We start from the raw sequence: 14,759 nt of genomic DNA, 5'->3' as shown, positions 1-14,759 counted from the left end.
AAGACTAATGAAATTCGCAACTGGATAGCATCAATTCAGGGACATAAATTCGTTACTACATTAAGACGTCGCATAGAGGCACAGCCAAAATGTTGCACAGAGTTGAAAATTTTTCCATCCACCAGGTCACAGCCCAACAAATGAATTTTCTAAGGTCAACACCAATATTTATTTCTTTTTCTTTGATGTAATGGCCTTTTTCCTTTCCAACTTGGCAGCATATTGACGCATTTCTTCTGTTGTTTCTTCATTCCAACGTTGCAATTCTTCCATATCCTTCTCATCAAGTTCCATGTCCATTAATGGGTTTCCTGCTTGTGCTGCTTCAGTAATTGTAGTTAATGAGTATTTTGGCTTGTGTTGTTCTCTTGTAGAGGTGTTCTTCTTTGGTACAAGTTTCTCTGGATACTCTTGGTCCACACCCAAAATAGTCTCTGTTATTTTAGCTTCTTCCTTAAACTCTTGCTCTTGCTTGACATTCATCGAAATGTTGAAATCTTCTTTTCGAATGTTTGTTTCTCGTGCATATCGTTGCAATTCTTCCTCTCGTCTTACTTTGCCCTTTGATTTTTCGATTTTCAATCGATCCACAACCTCTTGTTTCGAGCTCATTAATTTTTCAATTCTATCCTCATCCAAAGCCACCCAATGTTTCTTGTTCGCTTTCATTTCTTGTTTGGTCAACTCCACCAATCCAGTTTCATCATTCAATTTTGGAGTTACCAATTCTGGTAAATCCTCATCGAGTAAAATTCCGCCCAAGCCAATTCTTTTCACACTCAACAACTCGTGTCGAATAGCTTTCATCATTTCACGAATCTTATCTGGTTTGTAATCATACAATGAAATTTCAGCAATATGCTTCTTCTCATCCACTACGAAAAATTCAGGAGGATTGATCACTCTCTTAATTGAATCCTTAATATCCGATCGGAAATGCAACAGAGCTTCATCCTCCAATCCAGTAAATCCATCTCGTGTTTGAATTCGATAGACTCGCCGACATGGAGCACGTACCGATCGGAACGCTTTCGCTACAGAATGTAATTGAGTAATGATCGTGAGTCCACCAATTTCATCTGGTAATGGCAGAATGGATTGAAATTCTGGTTTCCTTAATGGGTATTCTTTGGGTAATAAATCAAGAATGGAATAAATTTGTTCGGAAGATGAAATTTCATGCTCATCAGAAGTATATTCATCATCATCAACTTCTTCTTCGGAATATTCTTCTTCTTCTTGAGAAAGAATTTGAATAGTACTACTACTTGAAGGGTTCTCTACATCTTGCTGTTCAATCAATTTAAAATTCTTTTTCATCTTTTGATGATATTGAAAATGAGTATAATCATAGAGTGAGCCTAAGGATTCTGAGGTCCAACCTTCAGGTTTATCAAATGCAATAATTAATGGATTTAATGTATGAACAGGTTGGCCATTGATGAGAAGTTGAGAGGGTGTAATGACTTGTCGGAGTTGTTTTTTGGTTCCGAGAAATTTCTCGTGAATTTGTTTGTTGTTATTGAGGTGTTTGATGAGAGTTAATTCATGATTGGATAGAAATCTCTACATTCAATAATTCAATTCCGATAATGATGGGATGTTATAAAATTTTGTTAATTGAACAATTGGGAAATTCATCATGTTAATTCTATGATTGGAATATTTGAGATACTACACATACCCGAAGTCCTATTTTCGAGCAATATCCCAACTCGAAGAGTAATTTATCGATACGTCTTGATAAAGTCATTTTTTTGTTTGAAGTGTTTTTTCAGTTCAATCAATTTGCGGTAACTGGATTGTTGCCATGATTCAAATGATTTTAGTAATTAAGGACTCCATAGCCCCTTGGATTGGTCCCATGAATAAACATCAAAGACGTCTTGACTTCCTTGACATTTGGCATTTAAGGCAAAATCATTTCTAGTGCGACAATTCCGCAAATCGATTATACACACATCAAAAAAAAAAGCAATCAAATCTCTCCGTCATGCAATCATCATCACGCGATCAAAAACCTTCCCTCTTTCTTCAAATCTTTCTTCTCGTCACTTATTGGGAACCCTTCATCTTTGAATTACTCGTCGGACTCATTTTCATTGTATTTCCTGAAAGCTCGTTAGTATTGGGAACGTTTCTTCCAAAGCCATTGGTCCAATTTATGATTTCCAATGATCATCGGGTCGCGTCATCCAGTTCATCCATGAGTGGTTTAATTGCTGGAGTGAGCAGTCCTGTCTTGAGAGAGAGTATTCTGTTTACATTACGATTTGCAGGTGTCATGATTTTCTGTTTCGGAATGCTTCATTACTTGTTAATTCGTGTGAACTTTAATATTCTTTCGAATAATAATCAACAAGCTTTGGTGAGCTCTCAATTTTTCCATTGGACTGTGTTGGTGTTGGGAATTGGTGACTTGCTGCATGTTGGAGCTGTTTTGGTATTCTTGAATCATTATTTCAAATTGGTTGGTCCAACAGACACAGGCGATTCATGGGATGCTGTCTCCAATATTGCCATTGCCATAGTTTCATCGATTATATTGGTCTCGATGAGAGTTTACTTTTTATTGAAATATTCTTCATTGAGAAGGTGAAATGTTTGATTGGTTAGACTCGTCTTGAAAAGACAACAGCAGCGAGCTGTCATGTGTTGAGGTTAAAAAGCATTAAATCATTATTCTTGTGTTTCATTAGATTCCATCATTGGACCTTCCTCTGTAACAACGGTTTGTTGTTGCTCGTTTGCTGGTTGTGTGGTTGTGGCAGCAGGTATGAACACTTCATTTCGACATGATGCAACAAAATTGGCAAAGACTTTTTCGTCCTCCAAATTCTTAATGGTGATATTCACTTGGGCTGCATTATCTGAAATACACGCTCCTACAGTCTTGAGAATTTCTAACAATCTTTTGGTCAACTCTTTCATGAGAGAAAATCTCTTTCTATCAATGAATTCTAAATGCGACAAAATATTTCCAAGACCAATTTTGTAAACTTCCTCTCGCTCTTGAAATTTGAGAAGAAGCAATCGATTATCAGATTCTAGTTTTTCCAAAGCTGGCTCAAGGTCACGTAATTTTCTTTCGAGCTTTTCCTTCTCTTGATTGGAGAGTGGTTTTTCTGACAAGGTGAGCATTCTCTCGAGTTCCAATTTTGTAGCTTTTTGAGATTCCTCTTTTTTCAATGCCTTTTCATAATTCTTTTTAAAGGTACTGACTTCTTCTGAAAGCTTCTTCTCTTCCTTTCTTGCCTTTTTCAAATAGCTATTAAATTCATCACTCAATGCCTTGCTATCGTTTGAAAGAGTTGCCAGCTCTGTACACGATGATTTTAATTGGGAGGACGTTTGCCTCATTTCCGAAACTACCTTTCCAAACACTCCATATTCCCCTTCATCGGCGCTAAATTTCATACAAAACGTTTCAAACAAATATATTTGGATTTTTGTCATTGATGGATATGTTCATTTCATAAATATTGTTTGAAATCATTCATTACTCACCTGCCTGATTTCAAAGCCTTAATGTTTTTCTGATCAAACGTTTCATACATGTTGGTATACAAATCTCTCGTTTGGGAAATAAACGAAAGAAATGATTTTAGTTCTGTGCTCGAGTGTTCCATTCGCTGAATCAAACTCGGAAAGTGATCCATTAAGGCATCTCGATACGAAACACCCGATGTAATGGGGATCAGTTCAGAACATTCCGACTGAGCAAGGCTTTGACTCTTTGAATTTCCCATTGTTCTCAGTTCGTCTATTAATAAGGAAATGTATGTTCGCGAATATTTTTTTTGTAGGTGAGATGAGTGGTCATGTTAATGGATCAGATTCTCCACTTAAACACTTCCACCTGAATCAGTTCAACCACTTGATGAGAAAATGGAATGGTTTCTGATTCAACCTTGAACACGGTTCCATGTATATGTCAATCAAGAAAGGCTGGTTCATGTTAGAGATGTCTATTCTTGATGATCACTAAACCTCTTTCCAAACCTCTTGTGATAATTTTCTTCATCCCTCATTCTCTTTAAAGCTCGTTGCATGGACTGTCGAAGTTTTTTCTGTTTACGCCGAATTCGTTCAGGAGTAATCAGTCGTTGAATTTTAACACCCTTCTCAGCCAAACTTCCACAAATTTTAGCATTTCTCTTAATGACATATTTTCTCACGTCGTCACATTTTGACAAGTTGAACAATTTTCGAATTTTAGAAGCTCTTTTAGGAGCCAATGTTTTTGGGAGAGTTCCATCAGTCAATCCTGGAATGACACTGGTACCATTCTTCACAATGACGAGTGAGATGGTACGAGTTCCCATATCAATGATACCACCTCGAACTGTTTTTCGTTTCATGGATCCTTTTCTTTTAGCTCTCCAACTTGGATAGCCAAAAGATCCTGGTTTTTTTAAAAGCCTTACTCGACCATATTGAAAAATACCTGCTTGATGAGGAACTCCAGTCGAATCACTCGCTCCAGAAATTTTAAAACGATAGCCAGTAAACATAGTCGACACATCGATTCCGTCAATGACGTCTCCAATTTTTCTACCAACCAGACTTGAATGATTGCTTTCATATATTGGCTCAAAAGTTTTCGTTTTTCCTGTCTGTGGAGATGCAATTTGAAACTAATTGTTGGAAATTAGAGAGATATTCCAGTATTCCCAATTGATTTAAAAATCAATAAATTTCAATATTTGATATTTCATGATTGTTGCAATTCGATGGTATATTCATGAAATATTGATTATATTGTTGTACTACAATTAATTGTACAATTTTTGATTTTCCAAATCTTACCCTTCTCACAAATAAAAAACTCCTATATCGATCTTTCCAATCATCCATGACCCGATGTACATCAGGATCTTCTCTCATATGATCAAAGCCTCTCCCAAACGCGAGATCAAGCTTTCGGAGAGGTTTTGTAACAGGAGCAAGAACTTTGTAGGGACTCTCAAAATTTCGTGTCATTTCTGAGTACTGGATAATGATGTTTAAAAACAATGTAATTATTTTTTTCTAATTTCTTTCAATTCCACGTTTGAATGAACAAAGTGTACAGAAATTGTACCTCATAGATTGGATAACGAAAGGACTTGACTGTTTGTTCACAAAGCCTTAAACTTGATGTCAGTGAATCGCGAGGTCAACACAAAAATAGACAATAAGCGCCGATGATAGACACGACATTTGATCAATTCATTTCACAAAAAAACAAAATGAAGATTCGTTCGGGACTGCTGGCTCTTATCCTTGTGCTTGGTCTCTTTGTTTCGCTTCACCACCTGCCAAATGTCATCGCAGGTCCACCCTATGAACCACCGTTCCAAAGTCAACTCAGACCATGTTTTGAAAACAACAAGGACACAAGTGTCATTTCTTCGGAATCGGCATGGAATCAAAATCGTCCATCTGTTTTTCCTAATCATGGTGCTGCTGTAAAATTCGCAAAAGATTGTCGAAGAAGTATTTGTGGAACAACCAATTCGGTGTGTTGTAATACTTTTTGTAAGATGGTAAGTAAGATTGTGATAACGGTGAGAATTTTTAATTTCCATAATTGTACAATAACTGACGGCTGGCATTTGTTGTCATCTTTTGATGGTTTTTCGTTTGTTGATGATTTTCTAGTCTGGCTTTGCTGAAAATTCTGGTTCCTTCTATGAATGTCAACGACAATGTGCTGGAGTCAATGGTCAACAATCAGGAAATGGTGCTAACAATGGAGACCCAACACCTGTTGAAATTCCTGTCAAATATGAACCTTGTGAAATTTCATGCAATTCAGTGATCAACTTTTATAATTTTGAATCACCATTGAAGGTCAATACAATTTTGAGAGGAAGTAAGAAGAAAAAGACAACAACTCAATCCATCAAGAAATTGATCAAGAAAGTTATGGGTATGATCAAACGTAATCGTCGTTCGAGAAATGTCTTGTACTCAACTGATGAAGTGGTTGAAGATATTTCAACTCCCAATGTAGCATCTGCTTCTGTTTTAGCTTCTTCAACATCTGACAAGCCAAGCTCTGGTGTGGCTGTGAGAGTATTCAAGAAGAGTTTGAATCAAGTGTATCAACCAACCTATACTGGAAACAATGTTCCAAAACATAGAATTTGTTCTGCTGACTCGACTCAAAAAGCTGTTATTGAATTCAATGCATACACTGGAATGACTTGTCCAAAGATTCGTGAATGGCTCAACTTGCCTGACGTTTCACCTAACGTGTTGCAATATGTTGAGGTTTTGTTGTATGATTTGTATGGCCAATGTCGATTGAAAGGTGCTGATTGTTCTTCTCCAAGATTGGCCTCAATCAAATACAACGATAACGTATTGGTTCAAAAGTACACAGTGAATGATGCTCCTGGTAGTGGTAGCAATCGACGAGTTCAAGCGTAAACGATTGAGACAAATGAGATAAAGGGTAATTACGTTGTAGCAACACACACATTTAGTTTGACATGTTTATATTCGGGTTGTTTTGTTTGTGGAGATGAAATACATGTCCGTGAATGCAAGTTTTTGTTGGACGGACAATGAGGTGGTCAGCCACAATCACTTTCGAGATGTTTATTAAGAGCTCAGTTTTTTCTCGTTTCGTTAATAAAGGCATGCACCTATTCATTAATCCTTGACTACTTGTTCATAAGCGAGTTGTACAAAGTTCGTGGAGTTCTTCACAGTGCGAGCCAACACGCTCATGAACAACAAATGGTTCACAACTCAAGTGACACTTCATACTTTTCATTCTACAATCATTCGTTTTGTTTCTTTTGATTTTGGAATGTTTGGAACCAATCCTGTTTTGACTTGCCACTTGTAATCCAAATCAAACACTGCGTTTTTGAGGTCATACATTAAATCGTTAATCTTTTCGAGATGGTAAAATTGCAATAGCAGAATAAAAAGTAAATATTGAATAATTATTTCTTTTGATTAAATTACCTTTTCTCTATTCTTTTCATATTTATGTTTCCGAACTTTTTGTTTGATTTCTTTAATGATTTTCTATTGCAATGAAATTATTATTATTAAAAAATTAGTCATCATTTTGTGATCATGTATTGTTACAATTTCATGTATCATTAAATTTAAAATTTAAATTGACATCGGAACCACATTTGCCGATTTTCCATTAAACAATAATCATGATACTCCTTTTGGATTTTCCAAGCTGATGATACGTACTGATTTTTCTGGCTCTCCAAATTTATGTGCTGTTCGCATCATGTGCAACACACAACTGAAAATTTCAAATCCGAATTTTGTGTGATACTTCTGGGTGGCTCTTGTGATTTTGAAGGGAGCAAGACCAACGATGGGCATTTTTCTATTGTTATCGTTCTTCTGCGGAGTCAAACATCCACACTCATTCACATTACAATCATTATTTTGAATAATAATTTAGATTTATTGGAGAGTACAAGGGAATATACGCTAGGGATGAACAGAATGAGCATATCTCTTGCTTATTCTTCATCAGCATTATCCTCTTCATCAATCTTTGGTGCCAAGTAGTAACGAATGTAGCTATCTTCACTGAATTTGAATTCAACCATCAATGGTGATTCCTTGGAGAGGTACAAACCAACTTGATCACTGAGAGAAGCAGATTTACAGAAAGTATTCAAATACTTCAAGGCAAATGTCAAACTCACAGATTCCTTCAAGGAAATGGTTGTTGATTCATTGCTCTTGTCAGCCTTTGTATTCTCTCTCACAGTAATGCTTCCATTTCCAGAGTCACCAGTCACTGAGAATTTAACACCATCCTTGTTTGCAGAAACTGTAACAGTATCACCAATGGTTGACAAATCAGAACAAATCTTCTTGAATTCACTAGCAGGCATGGTAATTTCAGCAGTATAGTCTGGTTCAGGGATTCCCAATGGTTCAGCATCAATTTCAATCAACTTCATTTCAAATTCGCTCATTCTTTCACCTGATTTGCTTTCAAAGCTGAGAGAAAGAGTACCTGGCTCATCGGTGGCCTTCAAAGAAATTGAGTCATCCTTTCCGGCACATTTCAACATCTTGTTCATCACGGCCATATTGACTCCCAAAACAACTTGTTTATCACATCTGTATCTTTCAAAAGCATCCTTCTTGAGCATGAGATGGACCAAAGAAACGTGGGCAGTATCCATTGCTTGGAGGGCCATTCCGGTCGAGTTGCAATCAAAGTTAGCATCATTGACGAGTTCCTTGATGGCGTCCAAAATCTTCTTGAGAATTTCTCCTTGTGTGATTTTAGCTTCAAACATTTTGTGGGATTATTATTATTATGGTAGAATGGGTAGTGGAAATCTAGGGCGGACGAAAATATTCGTTATTGATGACGATGAAAGGATACTAGTATCAAGAACGAGTTGGAAGTGGTCGTTGAGAATTTTTTTTTGAGGAGAAAAACTGGTGGAAACACGTTGGCGGTTTGTGATAAATTTTTCGATTTTTAAAAATTTAACGGTTTTAACATAATGGCGCGAGCGGGTTCTGACAATTCAATCCCTCTTCTCAGAATTTATTCTTCAAAGTTTATGTAGCTTTGAATTGCACAAATCAGACCATTCTCTATACACTTCCTCGTAAGAAACTGGTTTTAAGGGCAGAACGTTGTCCCACATGTCTATGTTTGAGGAATTTGTATTTAAATGTTGTAAAGTTCCACCAACTTGATGAGTTTCTGCCCTTTTAAACTGCTTGTTCGTCGTGCCTATGGACTTCGTGCTGACTACAACCTGTTGATCCAACCTTTCATTCCAAGAATTGTTGACACATGTGTTATCTAGTGACATGCAATTTATAAGATTTGACGCGATTTCCTCTTGATGCGAACGGGCTTTGACATCTTGTGGCTCCATCAGATTGGGTTTCTCTTCTTCCTCTCTTCGAAACGACATTCGATGTTCGAAATAATTTTGTTTAAACTCTTGATTATGCCGCAGTTTTCTCATCCTAAATCCAGGTGTTTTTCGCAATGTTCGGTTTGACGGTTGTGGTTGCCCTGTTGTGTTGTTTGATTCATGGCTGAGGTGTCCTTCTCCATTGGGGGACACTTTTGTCGTGGAAGCTTCTGATGGTGTTGAAATGTTCATGAATGTCGAATGTTTTTTCACATTTTACTTATTCCTACAATTCACAACTCCTTCTTCAAAATGATCTTGAAACAATGAAAAAGGAAAGAATGCAAACTTCACACGGCTTGACGGCATTTTAGCATTGAGAAAATATCCAACTTGTTGTGCGCTTCGTTATTGTAGATCTCTTATCTTTATTCGCTTTTGTTATGATACGATCTAAAAGATCTTACAAGTTCCTTGTTCAACAGGACCTTGCATTAGTCCTCTATTCTTTGAATTAAAACTTTCATATTGGTAGAAGGCCTCATGGTCAATCCAATCAAATTTGTAACCTTCTCTTTTGGATTGCTTTCATCATTCAATAATGTAAATTCATAAAATTGAGCCATTCGACACAAAATCATGCAAGTTTCAATTTGACTAAATACATAACCAATGCAACGTCGATTTCCAAAACTGAAAGGGAACCAACTGCACGATGAAATCACTCGTTGTTTGAATTCCTTATCCAAAAATCTTTCAGGAGCAAAATCAGTCGATTGATAGAGTGTCGAGTTTGTGAAATCTGAACTTAGTAAATGGCAAGTACGAGCTGGAAGAATAATGTTACTTCCTTTTGGAATGATGGTATTTCCAATGGTTGTTTTTTTAGTACATTCTTTCACAATATGTGGAACGGGTGGATGCTAGCCATGTTGTATCATGTTAACAATATGAACAGTGTCCGATTGTGTGTTAGGTAACAGTATGAATTCATACTCTTTGACTTACCAAACGAAGAGTTTCCATCACAACAGCATGAATATATTCCATATTAGGATAATCTTCAAAGGTTGGTGCTCGTTTTTCTTGACCTCCAATTCGAAGAGCTTCTTCTCGAACTTTTTGTTGAGCTTGTCGATTTTTACCCAATTCATACATGATCCATTGAAGCCTGTATCGAGAGACGAGCATTGGAATAAATTTTAGAGTGAATGAGGAAGAATTTTTGAATTTTCAATAAATTTCAGAAATTGTTGAAAATTAATATTTTCAGAAATGGTAATCATGGATTCATATTGTCAATCTCAACCTACGTGGTACTTGTGGTTTCATGTCCAGCCACAACAAAAATATACGCATTCGATTTGAGTTCATTCACATTCAATTTCTGTTCAGATTCCTCTCCCATATTGGCTTTCACTAATTGTGACAACAAGTCATTCAAGGGCTTCTCTGGGTCCTTTCTAAACTCTTCCTGTCTTTGTTCAATATATCGACTCAATTTTGTACTAATATATTCCAATGCTTGTTCATTTCCAACAAGCTGTGAAATAATTTTTCTCATCCAACCTTCTCGAAAGAAAAATCGAATAATGTAATCGTAACGAATGACATGAGTGAGATTTTCTCTAAATTTCATTCCTTCATCTGAGGTTTCTGAAAAGATACCAAATTCAATTCCAAAACCTGCTTCTCCAATAATTTCAAGAGTGACAGAAGCAAAATCTTCAACATCCAATATAAACTTATTGTTCTTTTCAAGTAATTTGTTCCATTTAGTATTAAAAAGTAAATCACATGATTTAGTTGCCACTTGACACATGTATTGGAGATTGGAAGTTGAAAAACTTGGAGAAACGACATGGTGATGTTTTTTCCAAACTGGGCCATCTGTTTCATACATTCCCAAAGAGAATTTATCATCGAATATACAATTAACAATTATTTGATTTACACATAATATATTTGAAAAGCAATTGAAAAAACTCACCTGGAGCAGTCAAGACACTCGAAGCATGTTTGTCGAAAATATTAAAAGGTTCATAAAATATTTCAATGGGCTTTCCGAATGAAGATGCTTTGGATAAGAATATTTCTTTACATGAATCTTTGTCCCAAAATACAAAGGTATTTCGCCCAGGTGTTGAAATGGTGAAAAAGCATGGTTGATGGGTTGTGTCCACCACAACGTTTGGATCATCATGATTGTGACTTTGCATTTCCTTCCGGGCCAATTCGGTGAATAGTTCTGCATTGTCTCCGGCAATGTAGGGTGAGAGGATTGGTAAACGAATGAGACCATTATCGATCAGTTGCCAATATTTACTACACTTGGCATTGTTGAGTTTGGAAAGATTATTTCGGATTTTGATAAAGGATTTTAATAAATAGAAAATAAAATAGGCAATCAACAAGGCGAGGACAATGTCAAAGATCATGATTTGACAACAGTGTGAGATATGGATGGTGGAAACGTTTTAAGAATTTTTTTAATAATTTTTACAAGTGAATTTCAATGGTTGAGCATCCCAAAGTCTCGTATAGAGAGTAACGAGCATTATTCGAGACCTACCAGATTCACTTTGTTTTTCTTTTCTTGTTTTGCTTTTTTAGCTTTTTCCAACATTTTCTCCTGAGTGGGTGTCAACTTTTTTCCTGAAGCAGCCTGTTTTTGTTCTCGTTTCGTATGGAGGTCACCATGCTGAGATGGATCACCTGGTTGATTGATATCCACATTTTGCTGAGGAGTTGGTCTTTGTGTAGAGTATTTTTCTTGATTTTGAGCAGTGATTTGTGCGCTTTTCAACACTTGGTCTCTCAACTTGAAGTAAGGATGGTCTGGAAAATCACTCTTGAGAATATTTTCCATTCGACTTGCCATTGCTTCTCGTTCTGTTCGTGAAAATAACGCTCCGCTTTCTAAAATTCCACTCGCTCTAATAATTGCTGCTTTCACGTCTTGAATTCCGATCATCTTTTCAGAACTTGTTGGTAAAATGTATGGAAAACAGGCTTTAAATATCTTGGCTGATTTCATTTCATTGTATAAAAAGTTCATCATTTCATTTAAATGTTCTGAAGAAACCTTATCACATTTCGTCAAAACAATTTGATAGGAAATTCCAGCCTCTTCCAACATGTCCATAAATTCACAATCTTGTTCATATATTCCATATCGAGCATCTATTAAAATAAATACTCTTTTCAACATTGAATTTCTAACACAATATTCCCTAAATACTACATTCCAATCTCGGATCTTTTCAACATTTCCCTCTGCAAATCCATAACCAGGTAAATCGACTACATATAATAAATTGTTCATATTAAAATAATTCACTCGTTTTGTGTGGCCGGGTGTTGCTGAAACACGAGCCAATCGATCCGAATCCACCAAAGCATTTAACAAACTTGATTTTCCAACATTACTTCTTCCAGCAAAAGCAATTTGTGGCATTTCTGGATTCTCGTTGGGAAATTCGTCAACGGAGCCACATGAAAATTCCAATCTAGATTCCTCTTTTCGAAAAATATATTCAATATCTGAAAAAGTTACTGGTATGTCTCCTTGGAGTTTTCGCGCTGCTGTATCCACACTATCCAAAATAATTGGAGGACTCATTTCGAAAGGAGGAGATGGAACTGGAATTCCTCCAAAGGTATATGTATATTTCTTTTGTAGTGTGAGTGGATCAAACGATATAATGATATTTTGTGCTTGTTGTTGATCTTGCTCTTCATCTAGAATAACATCATCGAAAGCTTCGCTTGTTTCTGAAGAGGCAATATTTTGCAATTTCAAACCATGGTTAGTGTTGAAAAATGTGGAACAATGGTGGTAATGATGTGATGTTGTTGATAATAACAGGTAGGGAGTGCTCTTGTCGAAGCAATAACCATTCCGATAGCAGTAGGATGATGACGAAGAGAGTAATAATCGGAATTTGCTCACATTGAACCACTTCCGGTTTGCACGCATTTTTTTCCTCAACTGCTGAGTGTGGATGCGAGATTGTGACGGAGGACCAGCTTCTGTTTAAACACGACATTACCAAAGTGTTGACTTTCGAGTAAGATGTTTCTCAAGGTTCTTCTTTTCGGAATGGATTCAAAAAAGATAACAGGAAAGTATGTTGGAAGAATTTTATCAATTTCTAATAATACAGCACACACACAATCAAGGACCAAACAATTACTTCTTCTTTTCAAGCTTGGTAAAGTTAGGGAACAAGTTCAACTTCTTAAAGTAATCGATTTGTTCTAGGATGAGTTCTTCTGTCATCTTTGGATATTCATAGTGAAAACCAGTTTCCTTTTCAATAAGTGATCCATCCACAGAGAGAGAATTATTGTACAACAATTCCTTATCAATATGAGGAGAGAGTGGTGTGAATTTGATACCACTTTGCTTTGTCATTTCACTCCATGGTAACATGTGATTTTCGTTTGCAGTATCTGCAGCTCCTTTCATGTTCAATTTTGCAGCTTGTGATAATAAAGTACCGAAAAATCCAGTCTCAATACCGAAAATCTTCTCCAAAATTTCGTTCATCTTTTTCTGGTCTGTTTGATTCTTGTCACATAAATTAAATGTTAGAGGACCAGTGGTTTTAGTATTGGTATAAAGATGCCAAAGTGCACGAGCAACATCTCTCACATGAACAGTATTGATACACAAGTCACCACTCCACAATAATTTCATCTTCTCATTTGTTGAAGTATAAGTACAGGCACATGTAATACGTGGAGTCAATCCATTCAAATCTGCAGGTCCATAAATAATGGCAGGACGTAAAATGATTAACTTTTTAGCAAATTCAGGTGATAACTTTTTCAATTCTTCTTCAGCTTGTGCTTTAAATTTAGCCAATAATGTCCAAGGAACAAGCTTGTCAGTTTCTTTACTTGCCTTGCTACCGGAATCATAGACTTGAGCAGTACTCACTTCAATATATTTCTCAATTGATGAAATATAATTGAGAGCTTCCTTGGCACAATTCACAGAAATGTCATAGACCATTTGTTTGTAGGTTGCCTCTTCTTGACCATATCTTGTTTCTGCAGCCAAATTCACAATAAAGTTGAATGGACCTGTGCTATCTTCAAAAGCCTTCTTGATGTGTTGAGGATTGGAGAGGTTAGCTTGTTTGTATTCAACAAGAGGATTGTTCTCATAAATGTTGAGCAAATCATCGGACATGTAGGCTATTGTTATGATAATTGCGTCATGGTAATATATAATTTGCAAATGTATACGTAAACAATATTGTTATGTAGTTGTTGTTGTGTTCATTGGAAGATGATCGGTGTGTCAATGCCATCATGATGATGATGATTCAGAAGAAATTAATATTGTTGATCAACCATGGTATGTTGGTCAATAAAGCAAATATTCAAAACGTTTCATGTAAATTTGCATTTTCATAAAAAACGTAGTTGGTGTTTTTCAAAAAGTACAAATGTTCATCACGTGAAATATTAGGGATTCGTGATGATGAGTACCCATCATCAAAATCACGTACCAGTTTTTGGCAATTGTTTATCGGCCACTCTAATCTTGCTCACCAAATCATTTTCAATCAAATACTTGACGAAATGTCTGGCAACAAAGCCTGTGCCTCCCAAAATCAATACTCTTGGTTTATTGCTTGCCGATGACATGTTGCAGGATGAATTTTTTTGAAAATTATTAAAAATTTATTGCGACATTTGTCCACATCACTGAAACAGCCAATCGCACATTTTGGCACACTGAACATTGTTCTTGTCGTGTTTTTCTCAAAGCAATTCTTCAATGGAGTCTGAAAGCTTGTTGGAATTAAGTACAGATCGAACAGCTCTATATGAATGAAGAAATTGTTCCAATGATAACAATTGATCACCTGGAAAAAGGGAAAA

The 14,759-nt window shown here is 36.3% G+C and overlaps 9 protein-coding genes across 9 annotated transcripts; 2 read left to right on the top strand and 7 right to left on the bottom strand.

The window, feature by feature from the left end:
• Positions 1 to 168: 168 nt before the first annotated feature.
• Positions 169 to 1,753, bottom strand: C9374_014252 (uncharacterized protein; the record flags this gene model as incomplete). Its single annotated transcript, XM_044690219.1, has 2 exons — positions 169 to 1,566; positions 1,685 to 1,753. The coding sequence occupies 2 exons, from the start codon at positions 1,751 to 1,753 to the stop codon at positions 169 to 171; spliced, it is 1,467 nt and encodes a 488-aa protein (XP_044541622.1).
• A 240-nt stretch (positions 1,754 to 1,993) lies between these two features.
• C9374_014251 (uncharacterized protein) lies at positions 1,994 to 2,599 on the top strand (the record flags this gene model as incomplete). The annotated part of the gene is made up of 1 exon (XM_044690218.1): positions 1,994 to 2,599. The coding sequence occupies one exon, from the start codon at positions 1,994 to 1,996 to the stop codon at positions 2,597 to 2,599; it is 606 nt and encodes a 201-aa protein (XP_044541621.1).
• An 80-nt stretch (positions 2,600 to 2,679) lies between these two features.
• Positions 2,680 to 3,749, bottom strand: C9374_014250 (uncharacterized protein; the record flags this gene model as incomplete). The annotated part of the gene is made up of 2 exons (XM_044690217.1): positions 2,680 to 3,406; positions 3,508 to 3,749. The coding sequence occupies 2 exons, from the start codon at positions 3,747 to 3,749 to the stop codon at positions 2,680 to 2,682; spliced, it is 969 nt and encodes a 322-aa protein (XP_044541620.1).
• Positions 3,750 to 3,968: 219 nt separating this feature from the next.
• On the bottom strand, positions 3,969 to 4,983 carry C9374_014249 (uncharacterized protein; the record flags this gene model as incomplete). Its single annotated transcript, XM_044690216.1, has 2 exons — positions 3,969 to 4,637; positions 4,810 to 4,983. The coding sequence occupies 2 exons, from the start codon at positions 4,981 to 4,983 to the stop codon at positions 3,969 to 3,971; spliced, it is 843 nt and encodes a 280-aa protein (XP_044541619.1).
• Positions 4,984 to 5,231: 248 nt separating this feature from the next.
• On the top strand, positions 5,232 to 6,417 carry C9374_014248 (uncharacterized protein; the record flags this gene model as incomplete). Its single annotated transcript, XM_044690215.1, has 2 exons — positions 5,232 to 5,528; positions 5,644 to 6,417. 2 exons carry the CDS (start codon positions 5,232 to 5,234, stop codon positions 6,415 to 6,417), a joined length of 1,071 nt encoding a protein of 356 aa, XP_044541618.1.
• Positions 6,418 to 6,762: 345 nt separating this feature from the next.
• Positions 6,763 to 7,344, bottom strand: C9374_014247 (uncharacterized protein; the record flags this gene model as incomplete). The annotated part of the gene is made up of 3 exons (XM_044690213.1): positions 6,763 to 6,888; positions 6,964 to 7,026; positions 7,207 to 7,344. The coding sequence occupies 3 exons, from the start codon at positions 7,342 to 7,344 to the stop codon at positions 6,763 to 6,765; spliced, it is 327 nt and encodes a 108-aa protein (XP_044541617.1).
• A 143-nt stretch (positions 7,345 to 7,487) lies between these two features.
• C9374_014246 (uncharacterized protein) lies at positions 7,488 to 8,282 on the bottom strand (the record flags this gene model as incomplete). The annotated part of the gene is made up of 1 exon (XM_044690212.1): positions 7,488 to 8,282. One exon carries the CDS (start codon positions 8,280 to 8,282, stop codon positions 7,488 to 7,490), a length of 795 nt encoding a protein of 264 aa, XP_044541616.1.
• Positions 8,283 to 9,355: 1,073 nt separating this feature from the next.
• C9374_014245 (uncharacterized protein) lies at positions 9,356 to 12,840 on the bottom strand (the record flags this gene model as incomplete). The annotated part of the gene is made up of 5 exons (XM_044690211.1): positions 9,356 to 9,784; positions 9,870 to 10,032; positions 10,175 to 10,751; positions 10,852 to 11,191; positions 11,434 to 12,840. The coding sequence occupies 5 exons, from the start codon at positions 12,838 to 12,840 to the stop codon at positions 9,356 to 9,358; spliced, it is 2,916 nt and encodes a 971-aa protein (XP_044541615.1).
• Positions 12,841 to 13,053: 213 nt separating this feature from the next.
• On the bottom strand, positions 13,054 to 14,522 carry C9374_014244 (uncharacterized protein; the record flags this gene model as incomplete). Its single annotated transcript, XM_044690210.1, has 2 exons — positions 13,054 to 14,066; positions 14,384 to 14,522. 2 exons carry the CDS (start codon positions 14,520 to 14,522, stop codon positions 13,054 to 13,056), a joined length of 1,152 nt encoding a protein of 383 aa, XP_044541614.1.
• Between the last annotated feature and the right edge of the window lie 237 nt (positions 14,523 to 14,759).

Source organism: Naegleria lovaniensis, assembly GCF_003324165.1.
Source record: "Naegleria lovaniensis strain ATCC 30569 chromosome Unknown tig080, whole genome shotgun sequence".
Taxonomy (NCBI): domain Eukaryota; phylum Heterolobosea; class Eutetramitea; order Acrasida; family Naegleriidae; genus Naegleria; species Naegleria lovaniensis.
The sequence above is the reverse complement of the archived record's forward strand: the minus strand, read 5'-3'. Positions and strand labels throughout refer to the sequence as shown.